Source organism: Triticum aestivum, chromosome 1B (genome assembly GCF_018294505.1).
Source record: "Triticum aestivum cultivar Chinese Spring chromosome 1B, IWGSC CS RefSeq v2.1, whole genome shotgun sequence".
NCBI lineage: Eukaryota > Viridiplantae > Streptophyta > Magnoliopsida > Poales > Poaceae > Triticum > Triticum aestivum.
In genome coordinates, this window is record NC_057795.1 from 5,408,470 (window position 1) to 5,425,103 (window position 16,634).

The window sequence follows — 16,634 nt, forward strand, 5'->3', positions numbered from 1 at the left end:
TCTCTTCAAAATCACTTCAGCAATAAAAAAGAGTTCATGGCATTTTCTTACATAATACAAATAAGTAACACCAAACAGCCATATAGTGCCTCCACAGTAAAAACAGGGAATCTTGGGGCCTACTTATGCTGGTTTCGATACGGCTACAGAGTTAAGCAACCAGAATTCCGGTTGATAGTAATACACAAGTGGTGCATACTAGAGTACTAAAGTTTCATCCACCAGATGCCATTCAAAGATCATAATTAAACTGTCATACAGAAAAATCATATAGTAAAGGCAGAAGGCAATAGAAGTCCAGACAAGTGAATCTAGGTAGGATGATGCACAGCCTTGTGCAATGATGCACACTGAACAACTTAATGGCTTCAGCAGCGAATTCATACTGAAAATTTTGGAGACCAATTCATCAATAGCCGCCAAGACCAATTTTCTTCATAAGGGCATTTGAACACTTGCTGGAGTACTGAACTGACTTGGCAACACACTGCGCAGCTTGCAGAGAGACCTTACCACAAGACTCGATGACCAAAGACTCTAACTTCTGTGCATGTTCCAGTTCAGCCACTCCAACATCAGTAACGCTATGACACATCCGAAGTGTGAGATTACTCAAGCATGGGGTGTGCGCAATGAAGCGCATCCCGGCATCAGTCACCGCATGACACAATATAAGCTCGAGTGCCTCCAGATGAGGTGAGGATGAGAGGGCCTTCATCCCCTCGTCATCAAAGAAGTTGGCGTTGTTGAGCACAAGAACACGAATTGGGCAGGACTGAATGAGCACCAGAAAACCCTCTTGTGTGAATCCTATTTCTGATGGCCAGTCAGCATTACATCCTATAAAGCTGAGGTCTATCATCTGAAGCATACGACAGTTGAGGGCTAGAGCATAAAGGCTGTTATCAGTAAATGACGTCCTGGTCTCACAATAGTTGACATCACTCGAGTAGCGCTGCAGGTTGAGCCAAAGTGTGATGCTTTTAAGGTTGCTGCAGCTCTGAGATAATGTAATAATGTCATTGTCATTTAGGTCACGAACATACTCAAGGCAAAGCTTCTCCAATGCTTTACACTTCCCTAGGACAACACGAAGTCCTACTTCTGGCCAAGTTTCAATACGTGCCAACCTTAAATCCTTCAAACTCTCACAGCAGAAATCATATACATCCATGCTGTGAGCATCGTACGAGGAGTCATAGACCACATCACCTGGATCAAGAAGATCATATTTTCCTCTTTTCCTCTGGAACCCAAACTTCTGGAGCTTCATCCATCCAGAACCAAACTTTATAAAGTCATGATGATTGATTCCTTTGCAATTCTTCACTACAAGCTCTTCCAACGATCCATCCCTACCAAGGTATTCCAGCCACTCTACACTGTCAATTTTCTCGCAACCAATAAGGTGGAGAGCAGATAGACTTGTGCAGCCAACTGCAACCGAGAAAAGCCCAACTGACGTTATTTTTGGTGCGGAGTTGAGCCTGAGAGACACCAATGTCTTGCAATAAGCTAAACAAGCAAGCCCAGAGTCATCGATGCATGAGCAGAAGCTTAAGGTGAGGTCAATCAGCGAGGAACAGTGAGATGAAAACACAGAAAGGCCTTTGTTGTCCAGCTGCTTTCCATGTCCAGGTATCCAACCAGAGTAATCGATTTCCACTTTCCGCAGATTTGGGAAGCGGGCGCACAATGATGTCAGTGCTTCTGTAGCAGTGCAAAGACCGGAACCAACACGGATAGCATCCCTTTGATTCCCCTCTATCTTGTAGAGCTGCTTTGACACAAGGGAAAGAGAGTTCAGATCAGTTGTACTGGTGATCCTGTTGAGAATCTCTGTCAGCAGAGCCTCCGGTAGGTCTTCCATCGAACAGAACAAATTCAGCTGTACCAATCATCAGGTAATATATATCAAGGTTCAGAAAACAACCAAATTAAGAGCTGAACTAAAACTGATGATATATCAGAATAATACACGCATGTGAAGATAGATGGAGATACACTGTCTGACAGATACTCATTACGAAGAATAATATACTGATGAACTTTGTGCAATTTTTTATCCGTCCAAAACTTGTGTTTTGTTCATAAGCATGGAGATTTATCAAAGTAGCTAGCTGGCACCTCATCTGTGCCTAGATTGTTAGAAAGAAAAAAATGACGCTGCAGGCAGGCCACATCATTAAATCAAACTAGCTAACACCATGGTTAAGTAGCAAGCAGAGCCTGAATAATGAGCTATCTAAGAGAATAAGTATAAAGAAACGAGATAGAACTGACGCAAGCAGTTCCGCAAGAAGACCCACGGTCGGGCTTACTTCAATTCTGAATCGTACACAGAAAGCAATTCTGGCAGAGCCATGTGTATGCGATCCAGTCACGTCCTCGGGCTGAATCTGAGCCAATTTTTTTTTTAATTTGAGAACTAATTTGGAGGCACCTAATTAATAAGATGAAAAATCAGAGCATACATGCAAATTAGTTAGTACTTGTGGCGCTTGCTTGGGCAAGAAAGGAAGTCGGGAAATCATTTTGCCAGCCACAGCCGATGAGTTGAGTTCACAGGGTGCAGTTATTCATAGATAACACGAATCTAATATCTGCCACATCATTAAATTAAACTAGCTGCCACCTTGATTAAGTAGCAGAGCCTGAATAATGAGCTAGAATTGACGGAAGCAATTCCGCAAGGAGAATTACTTGTAATTGCTGAATCTGAACATGAAAAGCAGAGCATATATGCAAATTAGTTAGTACTTGCAGGTCTTGGTTGGGCAAGAAAGAAAGTAGGGAAATCAATCAATAATTTTGCCACAGCAGGATGAGTTCACAGGGCCAATCTTTTTTTTCTGTTTGTATTGTTTGGATTACTGAGTTCACAGGGCCAATCTAATATCTGTTCAACTAGAAATAATACACAAGTATTTGCTGCAACCCTAGGCAAAAAAGCTTACTTTCTACTACTACCTAGGAGAAAGGCTTTCCAACATTAACAAAGTTTATTTATGGATGATATATACTACTGGATTGGTTTCCCCAATCAAGAACAAGAAAGCGAATCACAAAGAAAAAAGCGTCTACATGTCGAATCTAAATGGGGAACCAACGCAAGGAAGGAAGAGGGAGGGGTCTCTCAGGAGAGGAGAGGAGAGGAGAGGAGAAGCGAAAAACAACGGCGGTACCTTCCTTGAGCACGACCGGCCGGGAGACAGTAGCCGCCGCCGGTCGACCTCGCTCGGAGATGGCGCCGGCGGAGGAAGAGAGCAGAGTGCAAACCCTAGTACTAGTCTCGCTCGTCTCTGTAATTTCCAGCGGAGGAGCGGAGGAAGATGTGGGCTCACATGGGCTGTCCGTACCCGGAATGGCTGCGGGCCGACGAGCGCTATTTTCGGCCTTCTACACTTTTTCTTCTTCTTCGTATAAACAAAGAGAAAATATAAAAGTAAGAAAAAATATAGAATGTTCATATAATCATTTCAGTAAATGCACCCGCAAAAAAATCATTTCAGTAAATGAGTAAAATTTTAAGGCATTGTAAAATATACCATGTCCACGAAACAAATTGCCATATAATTTTGTTTTTGCCTACTTCGAGAACCGCCGCCACCGCTGCCCCGACCCACTTCATCTACTCCGACAAACCGCGGGCGGCATCGTCCCTACGCCGATTGGCACCGCAACCATCGTTGAGTCCTTCTCTGCCGGCCTCTCCGACTTCTCCGACATGGCGTACAGCTCGTGCAGTTCCCAGTCTACGCATGCCCAGCGCTGGCAATACCGATGCGTGCCTTCGTCCACGACGTGTCCCCGAGCCTGGCAAGCCTGGTAAGGCGCTTCGTCTTCGTCCGTCTATGCATGCCCGGTGCCGGCAACACCGACGCGTGCCTTCGTCTACGACGTATTCTCGGGCTTGGCAAACCCAGCGCGATGCGTCATCAACAACGTCTTCTTCCCGGCGCACTACTACTTCGACACTACTGCGTCCATGACTAACTCGGCTCCTCCTTGCGCCCACGGCTCCACGGCGACTTCCTCAACACCGAGCCCTCCGACTCGACATCGACAACGGCATTCTTCGCACGACTACCTCGACCACGGCTACACCACACACGCTCTCGGCTACCTCGACAAACGGCACAAAGGGCTACCGCCTTGCTTGAGCAACCTTGTCGGGTTTCCACTTCAGCCACGACTTCCGCGATATGTCTACCGTTACGACTGTGGGGGGTGTCCGTCAGCTTGCCTTCGGATCCTTCTCCAGTCTCACCATCTGCGTCGCTACCGTTGTGACTGCGGGGGGATGTTGAGTATATGAATTATTAGGACGAGATAGACTAAGATTTGTTTTGGCTTGTCTTGTACTCCAAGTTCTTGCACATGTGGCTTGTGTTTAGTATAGTAAAACCGTCGTGTAAGTTAGCAGTGTTCCGCGGGCGCACACACTGCTAGCTTGTATGCATACAAACTGTTCCGCCCGGGTTTTATTAACTTCCCACTCACTCTCTCTTCTTCCTCTCCCCATCTCTTTGCGCTCTCTCTCTGCCATGCCCGACATTCTCATCTTGAAATCCACAACCGACGATTATTGGTGGCATTTATGCCGCAGGCCGGCGTGCACACGTCTAATTAGTGGTTAGTTCAATCCAGCCGCCCTCCTCCTCTCGATCTGCCCCATAGGTGTGGTGAATTCTATCCGACCGTCCTCAATCCTACGAATGTGTCTACCTTAGCTCATTTGAGTACCTAGTTAAATTTAGTTTATTTGGCCACTGTACCTAGTTTATTAGATTAGTTAGATTGATTAATTAGTGCTAGACATGCAAAAAAAATTTAATTCGTGTTATATGTAGTGTAATGATTAATTAGTATGTATAACTTGATTGTAGGGTTGATTGCACCTACAATAGATAAAATTGCACGTTGGGTACAGATTCATACAAAAACTTGAAAAATGACACAAATTGGTCATATAACTTCAGTTGCGGGTTTAAATTGATACAAAATCATTAACAGGCTCACACGTGGCACTGTTTCTTTTACTAAAAAACTCCGAGACACTTTATCTATTGCAAACACGAATTGTACTCTTTCCTGGAATGCACGTGACGTGTTCGATGGAACGTGCACGGAGCAAGTCATGCAGGTGGCTCCCGTGTAGTGAGCAACTTGGCGGTAGTTGCAGCACGACATGGTTGGAGTGTGCCGGTGGGCGGGCAGCGGTAGCGGGCAACATCGAGGTCCCCTACTCCAACACCAAGGCCGAGCTAGTAGTCGTCGATGCCGACATGGACAATGGTTCCTCCTCCACATGTTGCCATGTCTCAGCTCATAGCCGGTGACCTACAACACCGTCGGTAGGCACTGCCTCGCTACCATGCTCGCGCGTCTTGCCTTTTTTTTTGGTCAAGCAACATCGCGGAGTTATAGGTCCGTCTCGTCGGCATCAAATGACGATGGCCCATGCAATGGTGGCGACCACACACCAGAACCACGTCGAGCAACAACACTCCTCTCGTCTTTGTCCACATACTCGAGCGTGTTCCCGAACAACAGTGACATAGGGCGCCTTGAAGCAGAGCAAGCTACGAAGGTGTGGCGTGCGCATGGGCCATTAGTGGTCGGTGAAGCCACGGGTGATGCTCTCAGTGGCGTTGAATGCGAGCGGCTGCGTGTCCTCATGCTTGCCGGTGCGAGGGGTGTGAGATGGGGACGTGGGCTAGGTCCATGACCATGAGGTTCTCGATCAAGATGAAGTGGTCGTAGGGGAGCTCATGCACTATGGACATGTCCCGATATCCATGAACCCCGGGCGTACATATGGCTCGGACCACGGCAGTTTCTTGGTAGTCGGCTGGTGCCTCGGCGAGAACCACATTTCCACACCCAAACCACCATGCGAGTCTCGCACCTTGTAGTTGCGCGCACACGTGTTGGGAGGGATTTTGGGGTTATCAGGCAGCTGCATGCACATTGGCAACACTATATGAATCAATCATTTATTTTCTCATGTGTACATACTAAGCCATGGATGAACCTCTTTTTTTAGGGAGACCGAGATGGATGAACTTGATTCGGAACATGTACAGGTTGAGTAGGAGGACGGAAATCAAAAGACTAGTGATCGAGTACCAAAACATGTGCAGGTTGAATAGGGGACAGCAGCAGCGAACGTGACCATGGCGATGAATTTGGGGATCTTAAAGGCTGAGGACCACACACTATAAATTACATAACTTACAGGGAGCTCTTTGTAAGAAAAGATAACCACGTGTCATCCCCTGAACAGATTCGGATTATCTTGTATCAATTTGTACCCAAAATGATAGTCTAGTGATCATTTTGAATCATTCTTCAAGTTTGTGTATGAATTTGTACCTGTCGTGCAACTTTATGTATCAAGAGTGTAATTAACTCTTGATTTTAATTATCACAACTTGAGTATGCAACTTGAGTTTAAAATAGTTTACCACAACTTGAGTTTAGTAATTATCTTACATATGCATTAGTGAGGAAGGTGACAAGTTCATCGCCGTTTTCCAAATGGGGCAGGATGCTAACCTAGTCCTCTTCATGCGTGCCATCTTATACTACGTGGTTGACGAGTAGGCTTCATATAGTCCTCTTCATGCGTTTATTTAGTCTACTTTTTTGTGAACATATTTCAAATTATGAACATTTTTCAAATTCATGAACACTTTTATAAATTTTTGAACATTTTCTAAAATCAAGAACATATTTTGAATTCATGAACACTTTATACTATTTTCAAACTTTTTTAAAAAAATTGTGAATATTTTTGAAACAATTTTCTTGAATTAGTGAACATTTCTAGAATCGATGAAGACCTTTTTTGAAATAGGTGGAACAATTTTTAAAATTCAAGAACATTATTTTGATTTAACGAACATGTTTTGAAATGCATGATCAGTTTTTGAATCAGCGAACATTTTGTGAATGAATAAGCTAGTTTGCAAGTCACAGACAGTTTTTGAAATTTTAGGATATTTTTCCATTCGTGAACATTCTTTGACTTGGCAATTTTTTTTTCTTAATTTACATTTTTTAATACACAAACTTTTTGAAAATCATAAAAATTTGATTTCCTGAACATATGTTTTCAAAATTTCATAAATGACCCACCAATGGCTCCTATAACTGATAAAAAAACATTTTACACAGGGAAATCCCCCGCCAGGGCCGGCCCATGCAGTAGCAACTTCCTATACCGCGCTCTGCGCTTTGGGAGAAGATGCAGCATAACTCTTTGGGCCGGCCCATATCCGGATGGCCAGTGTTTTATATATTGTTTTGATTGTTCTTTTTATTTTACTTTTTTTCTACTTTAAAAAATTTGGGACTTCAAAAAATTTCTGAAATTTAAAAACGAGAATTTTCAAAATTGTTAATAAATAATAAAGTGTTTGTGGATTAAAAAACATTACTGATTTTGTAAACATTTTCTTAAATTTTTTGAATTTTTTTTGGAAATTTATAGTACTCCCTCTATTCTCTTATACAAGACCACTATGTAAAATACATTTTGCATCTATACAAGGCCACTAACAGTAATCGAGGCAAAATTTTATGATGTTTCCTCGTACTAGCAACTTATTTAATACTTGTATGCATGTAGTCATAATGACAGTGCGCTACCTCCTTTCCATTCCTTCTTTGCATGCATGTAGATGTATTAATGATCCCAATTAACGTAAATAAAGTTGTCTTGCAAAGCAGTCATTAAATTTTACCTTGGTACCTGTAATCTGAGTTTGTAGCCTTGTATAAGGGAATGAAGGGAGTACATAATAAGAGAAATGTAGCCGAAGTATGCAACTGTTGAGCTAAGAAGTGAGATCCGGTAAGAGTGGGCGCAGATCGGGGTGGCAAGGGGTGATGTCGACGCCATCAGCAATAGTGGACTGAGTGTTGGCGCAGAATCTAGCAAGATAAGTGCTGCTACCACGTGCTCCCGTGGCAAGACCTGCCCAAGGAGGACAGGCAAGAGAAATGGCTGAAGACACAGCAAGACTCGGCAGCATGCACCATGCAGGTTCATATTTCACCCCCACCCCCCCCCCCCCACCCCCCCTCCTCTCCCGGTGGATAAAAATGTGAACCATTTGAAACATATTAAAACTTGAGTGCATTTTTTTATTTTGGAAAACTATATATGCTCACAAGAGATGATGAGTCAACCGTTAGTTCTAGGGTATTAATAAACAAACAAGAACATTGACTTGTTGAGCAATTTTACCACCTCTTCTTGCTTCCTTTTGCCACACTAGAACTTGACGGGCTTCCGTTCAGGTGGATAAACACGCCAACAAAGGACTTCTTGACAAATCTGCGTAGATTAAAGGTATGTTAGTAGATAGTGTAATAAATAGATGCTTTTAACGACCTAAGGGCATTTCTAGTGAATCCACTATAACCAGTTGGAGTACTAAAAACCAAGTTAAACTCCTCTAATCGGGCGATCCCCAATCGGTGCTAGTGGAGTTAAAGTTCCTCACCCCTTTAGCCGCCTCCTCTGCCTCTCCTCCCCCCCCCCAATCCTTGCCGCCGACTCCCCCTCCTCCCAATGACCGGATTGCATGGACCTCCCCGCTGCCGATCCGTAGCACAGATCCACGCCGCCATGCCTGCCTTGGGTCTTCGAGCTGCCGCCGCCCTACCGATGCGGCCCCCGCCTGCATCTCCGAATTGCCAGACCTCAATCCGCCGCAACAGCCGGAGAGGAAATACCTCGGCGTCCGCCGGTGAGCGTGGGGGACGTGGGTGGCAGAGATCACCGACCAAGAGACCCAAAAGAAGAAGTGTATCGAGTCGTTACACATGACGAAGCTCGCCGCCCTGGAATATGACTAGTGGCAGGCCCGGTTCCACGGTGCGGACGCGCGGCTCAATTTCCAGTTGGGGACGGCGCCCCCACCTTGCTCCGCTTCCACCGGGGGTGGCGGACAAGCAACTCAACTTTCTGTGGGGGACGGCACCCGCCCACCTCGATTCGCTGCCTCCACGGGTGATGGATGCGGCGACGGCTTGGGAGGACCGGGAGGCGAGGTTACACATCACGGTGGAGGCTACCAACGAGGAGTACATGGTAGACCTCCATCGCCTGTACCCCAAGCTCGTGGAGGTGGAGCGGGCAATCAACGGGTAGGTCATCGTCATCTTCGACGATGAGGTGGAAGGCGGGAAGGCGGAACGGACGAGAAGGAGTTCAATGCCGACGAATGGCGGGGCATCTTACCCAACTCTGACGATGATGGCACTGGCCCGGACCCAATGGGCGCTAGAATGTCAAGGCAAGATTGGCTCGACCTCTACCATGTGATGATGATGAAGAGTAGTTTAGCTTAATTTCAAGTTTAGTTTTAAGTATACGTTTAGTTTTAGGTTTAGGTTGTTTAAATTGAATTTCGGTTGTCCCGTGGGATGTCAAGACAATCGTGTCAAATTTTAGTTGTTTCAATTGAATCTACTTTTAACTTATGCAAATTTGGTTGTTACCCTATTAAATTTCAGAGTTCGGCTAGGTCCTACCAAAAGTTAATGGAGTAAAAATACTCCACCAAAGGTTTACTCTGTCGAATCCTACGTTATTTTAAAAGGATCGGTTAGAAATGCCCTAAGGATACAAATATGCCACATATTTATTTTTAAAATGCTTAAAATCATTCTCAGAAATCTTAGTAATAATGGTTGTCATGAACAACTTCGACTAAATGCATCAAATGTCACAAATAATACATGCAAACTTAGTTCAATAAATTAATCAATTAAAGCGAGAACAAACCTTCAAATGTACTAAAGAGTGAATAAATTAAGACATACAGCTAGTCTGTATCTCTACTACCTAAAAGAAACGGAGCGTTCCGTTTCCCATCTTACATCGTGGATCCCTTCGTCGAGCCTCCCTCCCGCGCGCTATTGGTTTTCTCTGCGTACGTTCCACCCAAAACGTGATTCGTTATTCTTAATTACTTGGTCCCACCCCCATGCGGTCCGGTGAAAGAATGCACCCAATCAACGAAGATTTGCCAGCACACAATCAACCGTCATACCAACGCACGCAATCAACGGAAAATCCACGCAAGCAGTGTCTCCTCCTCCCTGTTCAACCCTAGTCGCCCCTTCCCGGTTGACGGCGCTAGCGAGTAGCGCATAGCACAGGCACCAGCGCGGCCCTTCCGCGGCCCCCCTCGACCTCGCAATGAAGCAGCTCGTCGGCATCGACGACGAGCCAGTGCGTCCGGTGTTGATTCATGTGGATGGGTCAATCAGGACGGAGGGCGGTGGATCCCAGACATAGCCATGAAGTCTGCTTCGATGTGCGCCCAGTGTTGTCTCAAGTGCATGGGTCGATCCTGGACGGCGGGCGGTGGATCAAGTACGTACATAGCAGCTTTCACCTACGCAAACGGCTGACTAATCAACCTCCTCCCGGCGGTGGCAGCGGCCAGCTCTGGTTTAGCTACCATTTATCTTTAATACATGCCATGAAAGGCTATCAAGAGGAGCAATCATAAGCAGCGAGGTGTTCCAGGGCTACGAGCGCCAGTACTGTGACTCTGCGTCTGCGAGGTCTCCACTAGACCGCCACCCTCTCTTCACGTGCCTATTTCTATTCGCTGTTGTTGGTTTTGTCTTACATGGTGAGATCTAAGTAGACAAGATGAAGAAGAGGCTCTCTGAGATCCAGTCCAACCTGCAGGATACTGAATCCCTGGTAATACTAGATTGTGTTTTATGATATTGATCATTCATTTCGCTGCCTTACATACTATCTTTGGTACACTATCAGAACTAGGCATGTGATTTGCAGGTGGAGGCTTCATTTTGGATGTAGGTGAATGTGTGATTTCTGGAAGCTCTGCATATTAACTTCATGATCTGCTCTTGATTTCTTTCTTGGGGACTAGATTTGAAGATTTGCCAGCTACACCATCTAAAAATCAGGCTGCTGATCCGGGTACATTGCTACTCGGCCTTGCGTTCAATTGAAGTTTTCTGAGATCAACTCTTCTAAAACTTCAAAATGAATAGTCCTCGTATTTGGAGGTTGCTACTTGCACATTGTTCATCTTCTGTCAATTTCGTTAAATTATTTTGCACTCTGTCTGCCAATTTGATTGCATGGTACAGGGTGCGATGGTGGCGTGGGCGCCGCACGGGGTAGGAGCAGTGCCCTGCACAGGACAGCCCATGCCGGGAGATAGCATCGTGCCAACGCCTCCATGAACGCCGCCATGCCGCGCTGCATGGTGTTGCTGTCGGGTGTGGCCCCCAACATCGCGATGTGTGCTCGAGCATGTCGTTTGTGGCTTCAAGCCTCCTGCTGGCCACCGTGGCATCATGGCTAAACATGAGATTGATGATGAAGAGCCTGCACTCGTTCAGGCGGATATGGCGGAGCATCTACGATGATGTGGACGCGGCTGCGGCCGTGGCCGGGTGGAGAAGCCTTAGGTCCTGGTAGATTATATACTGATGGCCTAATCCTCCAGAGCTACAATAGCCAGAAAGATGCCTTGCCGTGGGGAAGCCTCGCTACTGGAATGGCCGCCAGTGATCTGATTTGAAGAGTCCAACAAGAGGTTAATGGAATCCTCATCTCCAATATGTTCGCATTATAACCTGTCCTTGTTGATTCAGCTGTTACATGGTGTCACAGTTCACTTGCTTTTCACTTTTTTTCGTACTACTATGCACTGGAATGTCCATGTTTGCTAATTTGCAGATTGAATTGTTCTGATAAAGTATGCTAATACATATCACTTCTTTCTGAAGAAGCTTGAAGTAAATAAATCGAAGGATTCTCTACCGATGAATAGGGTGCTGCACCAGACATGATATGGTCTTTTCATTTTTTGTGGTAAGACTGGACTGACGGAACCATGCTTTTCCTGCGTAGTTTTCAACAGGCTATTACATGGTCTATTAAGTGAGTGTGAGGATTCTTGAACTTACCCTGACATTATGGAACCTTTGTGCTGAAACAATTAATTATGTTAATCTATAATGATAGCAATGAAGACATTGTGCAGTTCAGTTATCAGTACAGTACAATGCAGATGGTCATGTGGCCATTATAGCCCATCTTCAGTATCGTGGTTAACATTGATAGGATTAATGTAATCTTCCTAACGACATGTTTCATTTTCCCTATGTAATTTTTTTGTTCTGATGCCCTACTACTGTTTTATTGACTGCAGGCATTCTATTTTGTATAGTATGATTTTGTTTGTTGGAGAGATACTAGCTGCCCCTTTTCCACCTGTTAGTAAGTTTTGTAGCCGACTTCTTAATTGATATTATAGACGTTTTAAGGTAGACGTGGTATTTTCAGTTAGACTGATTTCTTGTATTTTATCCGCTGTTATAGGAGTTTGTAAACCTCTGTTTTTTGATAAAAAATTAAAATGTGCATGCATTGTCAAAGTTTGTGAAGTAGAATTAATAACCTTTTGGTTATTGATCACTGTATGTATCTTAGATGTCGCGTAGCAATGCAAGGGCATTCACCTAGTACTAGTCCAATATTAATTAATAACTTGCACAGAATTACAACCATTGACATAAAAAGGAAATATGATGAGTCATGTATTGATTCATGTACAACATTACTACCCTTGACATAAAAGAAGAATTTGACGAGTCGTATTAGCTTGTTCATCTTACCATCATACTATATTGCAAGCTAGTTTAAAAAAGAATAAAAGTCCAGAATGAACAGTAGAATAGCCTGATCTATCTTTAACAACATGCACAAGAATACAAATGTAGTCCCTTGCAAGCTATGAAGATTTGGTTTATGCCTAACAACATGATAAACTTAGATCCAAAAGGAATGCAATCTAGATAATTGTTTGACTTGTAAAGTCGGTAAGATGAGTCAGTGCCAATTATAAAGTTTTCGCCACTCTTAGATCATATGTACAATAAAAAGGCAACTTTGCTGACCACTCCAAAAGTACGTTTGTATGTAGTGCCACCAAACACAACACAGCAAATAATCAGTTTGATAAGCATCGAATCACTTTAAAAAGTGAAAGCAATAATGAAAAGAAACCTAACCATGGTAGCTATAAAAAGCCTGTAATATGTACACTCCATACCATCATCCATCCTTCACACAACTAGAGCACAAGCATCAAATCCAAGTAAGTATTAGTTAACGCAAATCCACCATGAAGACCTTACTCATCCTAACAATCCTTGCGATGGCAACAACCATCGCCACCGCCAATATGCAAGTCGACCCCAGCGGCCAAGTACAATGGCCACAACAACAACCATTCCCCCAGCCCCAACAACCATTCTGCCAGCAACCACAACGAACTATTCCCCAACCCCATCAAACATTCCACCATCAACCACAACAAACATTTCCCCAACCCCAACAAACATACCCCCATCAACCACAACAACAATTTCCCCAGACCCAACAACCACAACAACCATTTCCCCAGCCCCAACAAACATTCCCCCAACAACCCCAACTACCATTTCCCCAACAACGCCAACAACCATTCCCCCAGCCTCAGCAACCCCAACAACCATTTCCCCAGTCACAACAACCACAACAACCTTTTCCCCAGCCCCAACAACAATTTCCGCAGCCCCAACAACCACAACAATCATTCCCCCAACAACAACAACCGGCGATTCAGTCATTTCTACAACAACAGATGAACCCCTGCAAGAATTTCCTCTTGCAGCAATGCAACCATGTGTCATTGGTGTCATCTCTCGTGTCAATAATTTTGCCACGAAGTGATTGCCAGGTGATGCAGCAACAATGTTGCCAACAACTAGCACAAATTCCTCAACAGCTCCAGTGCGCAGCCATCCACAGCGTCGCGCATTCCATCATCATGCAACAAGAACAACAACAAGGCGTGCCGATCCTGCGGCCACTATTTCAGCTCGCCCAGGGTCTGGGTATCATCCAACCTCAACAACCAGCTCAATTGGAGGGGATCAGGTCATTGGTATTGAAAACTCTTCCAACCATGTGCAACGTGTATGTGCCACCTGACTGCTCCACCATCAACGTACCATATGCCAACATAGACGATGGCATTGGTGGCCAATGAAAAATGCAAGATCATCGTTGCTTAGCTGATGCACCAATCGTTGTAGCGATGACAAATAAAGTGGTGTGCACCATCATGTGTGACCCCGACCAGTGCTAGTTCAAGCTTGGGAATAAAAGACAAACAAAGTTCTTGTTTGCTAGCATTGCTTGTCACTGTTACATTCACTTTTTATTTCGATGTTCATCCCTAACCGCAATCCTAGCCTTACACGTCAATAGCTAGCTGCTTGTGCTGGCAGGTTACTATATAATCTATCAATTAATGGTCGACCTATTAATCCAAGTAATAGGCTATTGATAGACTGCTCCCAAGCCGACCGAGCAGCTATCAGTTACGGATTTCTTGAACATTGCACACTATAATAATTCAACGTATTTCAATCTCTAGAAGTAAAAGGGCATTTTAGTAGCAAAACAAGCGCCTGATTAGAAACCATTCATCACTCTAAATGTTAATCTGGATATTTTTGCGTTGGTACAATTTTGAGTTTGGTGGCACCAAAGCATTTTTCAAAAGCAATTCTTTAGGGGACTCCAAAGAGGTGAAAATCAAACTAAAGTTGCCATTGCACAATTTTATCTATATTTTCTTTCCATTTTGCAAGGTTGCACCGGAGTGAGCACCGGAAAGCAACCGGAGCCGGAAAATGAAGGTTTCACAAGAGAGCAACACTTTTATAGAGCGAGGAAAAAAATAAAGCAAACATATATCAAAGGTTTTTAGAGCAAAATAGCCCCAACTACCAAAAACTGGCCCTAGGGGTGGCCTATATATATGGCCCACATGCCTGACCACCTGCCTTGGGTCCCGGGCATGGCCTAGGATGCGTAGGGCTCACAGAAGCCCCATGCCTCCATCCTTTTTATATACTAATATCATATGCGCGAAAAACACCCTTGATTTTCACTTATTTTTCTGTTACCCAGGTACAGAGAACGTTATTATCTTCCTCGCGCTAGTAGGGAAACCCCTTATAGGATTTTACTATTAGGAGCATCCACAACTATATGGACGCTCCTGCTAACTCGCCTAACAGCGAGCAGCGTGCGGGAAAAACCAGAACGCGGCAGTAGTGAGGGACTTAGTGGCGTTCATGCATTCGAAACACTGCTAGTTACATACATGAAGGTAGACGGTTTGCCATAGTCCCTGGCAGCTTGCGGATGGAGGGAATGCCACCGGTGTCACCTCCTATAGCAGGGTGTGGCTCTGCTCCACATGCTGCTACTGTGATGTCTAACACTCTGTGCACTGACGGGCATGTGGGTCTTAAAAACTAGCGGCGTTTATATACCCGCACGCTGCTAAATTGTAAACTTTAGTAGCTTTGAGCGGATGGCAGAAACTGCTAATTGTTTCGCCCAATAATTGAGTACCCCCTTCTTCTCCTTCCACCCCTCTCTCTACTTTTTGTCAGGCATAATTTCATCAGTAGATCTTTTTCTGCCTTTACTTTCGTGGATGTTAGCAGCGTGTTCTCTCTATGGCACACTACTAAGCCGTTTTCTATATTCAATCCCCTTGAAATTGAAAACAATAGTGAATAAATCCATAAGTGTACATGTAAATGTAAAATGGTGCATATGATTAGCCAACAAAATTTTGCAGGCACACTTTTCAGCACTATTCAGATTACCGGTGGTGATATACCTACCTTCGGTTTGGGAGGAATCTATACTAAACTTTGGTTTAACACTTTGTAATTTTAAGCGCTAGTTCAAGTGGTCATATAATGACAATACACCAAGTTTCAAGAATTTTAAAATGCATTTTTTTAAAATTCAAATGAAAAACTGTTTGTAGCGTTCGCCTGTGTATGCCAGGCTGCCAGTCCTCAACATCATTAGCCATGTGTCATTCTTGCACATATGGCTTGTGTTTGGTATACAAACCGTCGTGTAAGCTAGCAGTGTCCCGCGGGCGCACACGCTGCTAGCTTGTATGCATACAAACTATCCTGCCCGGGTTTTATTAACTTGTTCCTCTCCCCATCTTTTTGCGCCCTCTCCTTGCCACACCCGGAATTCTCATCTTGAAATCTATGGCCGACAATTATTGGTGGCATTTATGCCGCCGGCCGTCATGCACATGTCTAATTAGTGGTTAGTTCAATCTGGCCACCCTCCTCCTGTTGATCTGCTCCACAGGTGTGGTGAATTCATCTGACCACCCTCAATCCTACGAATGTGTATACCTTAGATCATTTAAGTACCAAGTTAAATTTAGTTTATTTCTCCACTGTACCTAGTTTATTAGATTAGTTAGATTGATTAATTAGTGTCATATATAGTGTATTGATTAATTAGTATGTATAACTTGATTTTAATTATCACAACTTGAGTTTAAAGTAGTTTACCAGAACTTGAGTTTAGTAATTATTTTACATATGCATTAGCGAGGAAGGTAACAAGTTCATGGCCGTTTTCCAAATGGAGCAGGATGCTAACCTAGTCCTCTTCATGCGTGCCATCTTATACTAGGAGGTTGACGAGTAAGCTTCATATAGTCCTCTTAATGCGTGTTGTT

The 16,634-nt window shown here is 44.2% G+C and overlaps 2 protein-coding genes across 2 annotated transcripts; one reads left to right on the top strand and one right to left on the bottom strand.

Moving 5' to 3' along the window:
• LOC123083556 (F-box/LRR-repeat protein 14) lies at positions 1-3,278 on the bottom strand. The gene is made up of 2 exons (XM_044505575.1): positions 3,186-3,278; positions 1-1,888 (listed from the first exon to the last, which is right to left on the bottom strand). Exon 2 carries the CDS (start codon positions 1,868-1,870, stop codon positions 410-412), a length of 1,461 nt encoding a protein of 486 aa, XP_044361510.1. The 5' UTR covers positions 1,871-1,888; positions 3,186-3,278; the 3' UTR covers positions 1-409.
• A 9,864-nt stretch (positions 3,279-13,142) lies between these two features.
• On the top strand, positions 13,143-14,298 carry LOC101669856 (gamma-gliadin-like). Its single transcript, NM_001425348.1, has one exon. It carries the CDS (start codon positions 13,197-13,199, stop codon positions 14,103-14,105), a length of 909 nt encoding a protein of 302 aa, NP_001412277.1. The 5' UTR covers positions 13,143-13,196; the 3' UTR covers positions 14,106-14,298.
• Positions 14,299-16,634: the final 2,336 nt, after the last annotated feature.